A 5,000-nucleotide genomic window follows, 5' to 3' on the forward strand; every position below is an offset into this window, starting at 1 on the left:
AATAGAGAGAAAAGTAGGACTCTTGAGAAATGTAAGACGCTATAGAGGTGCAGATATTGGTAGTGATCACCAGCTCCTCATTGTCACACTGAAATTACAACTGAAAGCACCTAACAGAAATGTAAATAGAATACCTAGGTTTCATACAACTAAGCTTCTAGAAGAAGAGCACAGAAAAATTTGCAATTGAACTTACGAATCCTTTTGCAATTTTAGAGACTTTAAAAGACGAAGAACAGACAATTAATGAAGAATGGTATGTTATTAAGAACGTATATCGGTCAGTTGGTAGTGAAGTCTTGAGACAAGTAATTACAAGGAGAAAACTATGAATATTAAATGATACTTGGGATGCTATAAAAAAAGAGACAAACAGATTGTTGAAGGTTTTTAAGAAGTAATGAAAATTACAAGATAGAGCATGCTAAGTATTCCAGTAATGACAGCGAGGTCTAAAGAAAAACCTGAAATGACTGGAGAGAATATTTAGGCAGGAAAGCAGATTCGGCTGACAAAGATAAGAATTCAGATAGTGGCTATGGTGTAAGGACTGCTCATAGAATAGGAGATATGAAGGGAATAATTTGATTGATATACCTGAAGCCGAGAAAGACCTTGATGTGCCCATAAATTAATTGTGTGTGTTTGAAGTCAAAACTGTCATTGAAAAACTCAAGCGAAGGAAAGGCCTTGAATAAAATGGGATAATTGCCGAGATGATATTGGTAAAAAATGCAGTGACTCCCAGAATACTTACAATATTATTTTGCAGAATGTAGTGTGAAAAAGGAAAACCTGAAGAATGACAAACTGGGAGTGTTGGTGAAATTGGCAAAAGAGGAGATCTAACTGATTGCAATAATTACAGAGGCATCACACTCAAATCAGTTGTCATGAAAATGTGTAGTATGCTTACTCTAGAGAGACTATAGAGTTCCTCTTAAATATGTAAATTTGATTACGTCTGTACATGAGCATAGTAAGTGCAAAGTTAATGTTAGTGAAGTCCTGCCAAATGAATTTCAAATGAGCAGTGGAGTATTCCAAGGGAATGTGTTGCCACCTATGTTTTTTATCCTCCTCATGGATTTTGTAATGCATAGAACAGTTGGGGATGGTGAAGGATTGGAATGGATTGTTAATAGGAAATTAGCTAACCTAGAGTATGCTGATAATGCCGTCCTTATTATCAGAACACTACAGGATTTGCAATGCTTACTTACCAGAATGCATGAAATATCACATGAGGTTGTGTTCTAGATAAATACAAAAAAGACAGATGATGTGAACGAAACATACAATGGAAGATGACATATCACTGGAAGGAGAAAGGATTAATTAGGTAAAATCATTTAAATATTTAGGAATTAGGATCTCTAATACAGGTCCTTTAGCACTGGAGTTTCATTAAAGAGTGAAAAAACAAATCAGACAATGGTTAGATTTAGTAAAATTTGGAAATCAAAACTTCTGAAATTACACATAAAAATCAGGCCATGTATCAGTTTAGTGAGATCGATGTTACTGCATGGGCATGACAATGAAAAAATATCCAACATATTTTGTAGATTTGAGAGCAAAGCCCTCAGAAGAATATTTAGAGCTAAATGGCATGGCAGGATTAGAAATGAAACAATATGAGAGATTACTCGAGTGCCATATGTGGATGAGATTATGGTTAGGGATATATGGAGATGGTTTGGGCATGCTCTTCGCATTCCCCGTGAAATTAGTTCACCAAACTTTTAACTGGGCTCTACAAGGCACTAGAAGAGTTGGAATTCACAGGCCTACATGGCTGAGGACTATGAAGCGCCTGAAATTATATAAATAAATAAGGCTACATATTAGTGAGCTTGATTTTGTATTTAAGAAAAAAGCCCCCAGAAGAATATTGGGAGTTGAACGGCAGGACAATATCAGAAATGGAACTGTAAGAAAGATTACCCGAGTGCCTTATGTGGATAAGATTATGGTGTGGGGTAGATGGAGATGGTTTAGGCACGCTCTTCGCACTCCCCAAGAGAGATTAGTTCCCCAAACTTTCAACTGGGGTCATCAAGGCACTAGAAGAGTTGGAAGACCCCTTCCTACATGACTGAAGACTAGGAAACGTGAAATAGGGGATGATGAATGGAAAATTTTGATTTAAAAGCAAGATACAGACGACTGGCGAAACCTAACCGAGGCCCTTTTGTCGATAGGTGTGGGAGATGATGATGATGATAAGGTTTTTGCCGAAGGCGATCATTTCAGATGTACAAATAGAGCGATAATTAGTCACTAGATGATGTTTACCTTGGAAGAAATAAATAGGAGTTATAGGTAAAATGTATAAAGGCAAGTTGTAGCTAACTGTAAAGAAAACTCAAATTAACAGTTTGGAGCTAGATGTCAGTATGAAAAGGATGCAGATATTATACTAACTGAAGAAAGAATGCATCTCCTTATAACGAAACTATAAATTGAATTGAATTAACGAAGGAGTAGACGAAAGTAAAGCAAAAGTATGAATAAATGTCGGAAGGTAATACTTAATACAACAAGACTATGAAAAATAAATTTATGCAAAAAATATTATATAATGTAACGAGGATACCGAGAAATTAAACAAAAGTAAGTTTAGATGTTTCCGTAAATTAAAGCAAGGTAGGATGGACGTCAACATAAAACTTGTGATATTATAAACAAGATGGAGGTGGAGAAATTTACTTCAGGGATTAGAGAGCAAATAAAAATTTGGTGATCAGTTTAAAACAGAAATTAAACTGATCAAGTAGTCACACATCACAGAGGACTATCTGGAAACAACTAATATATAATTGAATATAAATGACTAAAGTTTTGTATTTTCTATTTTTTTGCAAAATTTTGTAAATATATATAACTATAAAACTTCACTAACTTCCAAACTTTTGAAATACATAGGACAACATAAATGAAAAAAAAAATGAATACTTATGGAATATTGAGATATTTAAAATAATCTGCATATCCTTGTTAACTTATTATCATTAGTTTAGTTCTCAAGTTATAACTTCATATAAAAATCAATCTCAAATAAAATTCCATTATTTCATATATTAAAAACCATAATATTATTCTCTTACAGGTGTACCTGTGCCAATAATAATTTGTTGGGTAGCCATTAAATTGCATCTCAACGCTCCGAACGTAAGTATCTCTGTGAATTATATTCGTTTCTAAAATATCTGCATAGATTAAATGATTTTCGTTGAAAATTGGGTACTATTTGTAAACTAACTAACTATAATTTACCTCAATGACCCATTTAATAACAGGTCATGCATTTGCTCTCGAAGTGAGACTACTAAAGGAGAGAGAGAGAGAGAGAGAGAGAGAGAGAGAGAGAGAGAGAGAGAGAGAGAGAGAGAGAGAGAGAGAGAGAGAGCAATTTCCAATTTCTTGAAATGGAATACCAAGCTTAAGGGCGCAATTTCTCAATGTTTAGATGCAATTAAAACCGTCCGGTGGAATAATTGCGGAAAACATAAACACCCAATGTAGTTAATCGCCTTATAACTTTCTCTCCCCAACAACACTGGATCCTATCATGTTCCACTATAAGTTTTACGTAATAGCGTCATGTTCTTCTTGCTTTTCAGTATGTTTAAAGTTGATAGGTTCCAATAATTCATATATATATATATATATATATATATATATATATATATAAATTATTGTTATATATACAAACATATATACATATAAGATATATATATAATATATATATATATACATATATATATGTGTGTGTGTGCGTGCATACATATATTATATATATATATATATATATATATATATATATATATATATATATATATACATATACAGTATATATATATATATTTATATATATATATATATATATATATATATATATATATATATATACACATGGTTGTGGTAACCTGTTAGCAACGATCTCATCTGATCATCGCCAAACTGGGGTTTGAGTCCCTCAAGCTCGTTAGTTTCTTTGATAGTTGCAACCTCACTATCCTTGTGAGGTAAGGATGGAAGGTTTGGAGCAGCTGTCTCATCAGCAACCATTGCCTAGCCCTTCTTGGTCCTAGCTTGTGTGGAGAGGAGCCTTGAGGGTTGACCATACTGTATGTATATGGTCAGTCTCTAGGGCATTGTCCTCCTTGATAGAGCAATGTCACTGTCCCTCTGCCATCCATGAACGGCTTTTAAAACTTTAAACCTTTACTGATTGATTCCTATTACAGTACATATGGTACTGTGAAGGTACAGTCATACATACACACAATTGCAAAACAAAGTCAGAAATATATGCCACCTGTATATGCAAAAATACAATGGTGCCTTCGTGGCCTCTAAGAGCTCCTATCCCATTAGCAACTTGGAATCGGTTAAAGGGCAACTCAGTTGTCCAGGTGTTATTCTTTTTGGCCTCCCGATAGCTACCTACAATTTGTTCATAATAATAAAATTCATCTCAAATACAAAATATATACTTACATACTGTACATACTTACACATACAGTACATAGATGCATGCAAACTCATAAATACTTGCACATACACATCTCTGCATGCATGTTCATATATACAGATACATACACAAATCCATATGCACATAATTGCACACATAATATCTATCTATCTATCTATCTATATATATATATATATATATATATATATATATATATATATATACATATACATATGTATAAGCAATGTTACATCTTTCTCTCTCAAAAATATTTAACATTCCAGAGGAGACACAAATTGCATTTGACCCCCCTCAGATAAATTCCCTATCCACCACTCAATAAATCTCCGTGAAAAAATGGGTGAAAGACACGAAAGGAAATTGAGAGAGAGAGAGAGAGAGAGAGAGAGAGAGAGAGAGAGAGAGAGAGAGAGAGAGAGAGAGAGAGAGAGAGAGCTGGGAAAAGGGGTTGTAAGCACCTCTACAAGTCTGGTGCCGTTTCTCAACACAATGGAATCGA

At 34.0% G+C, this 5,000-nt stretch overlaps 1 protein-coding gene across 1 annotated transcript in view; it reads left to right on the forward strand.

The window, feature by feature from the left end:
* Nucleotides 1-5,000, forward strand: part of LOC137616377 (diuretic hormone receptor-like) — a 308,182-nt gene that overhangs the window by 273,899 nt on the left and 29,283 nt on the right. Inside the window, exon 7 of the mRNA XM_068346067.1 lies at nt 3,113-3,174. Within this exon, the coding sequence (XP_068202168.1) occupies nt 3,113-3,174 (62 nt within the window). The remainder of the gene's footprint in view (nt 1-3,112; nt 3,175-5,000) is intronic.

The sequence above is a fragment of the Palaemon carinicauda genome, chromosome 22, assembly GCF_036898095.1.
Source record: "Palaemon carinicauda isolate YSFRI2023 chromosome 22, ASM3689809v2, whole genome shotgun sequence".
NCBI lineage: Eukaryota > Metazoa > Arthropoda > Malacostraca > Decapoda > Palaemonidae > Palaemon > Palaemon carinicauda.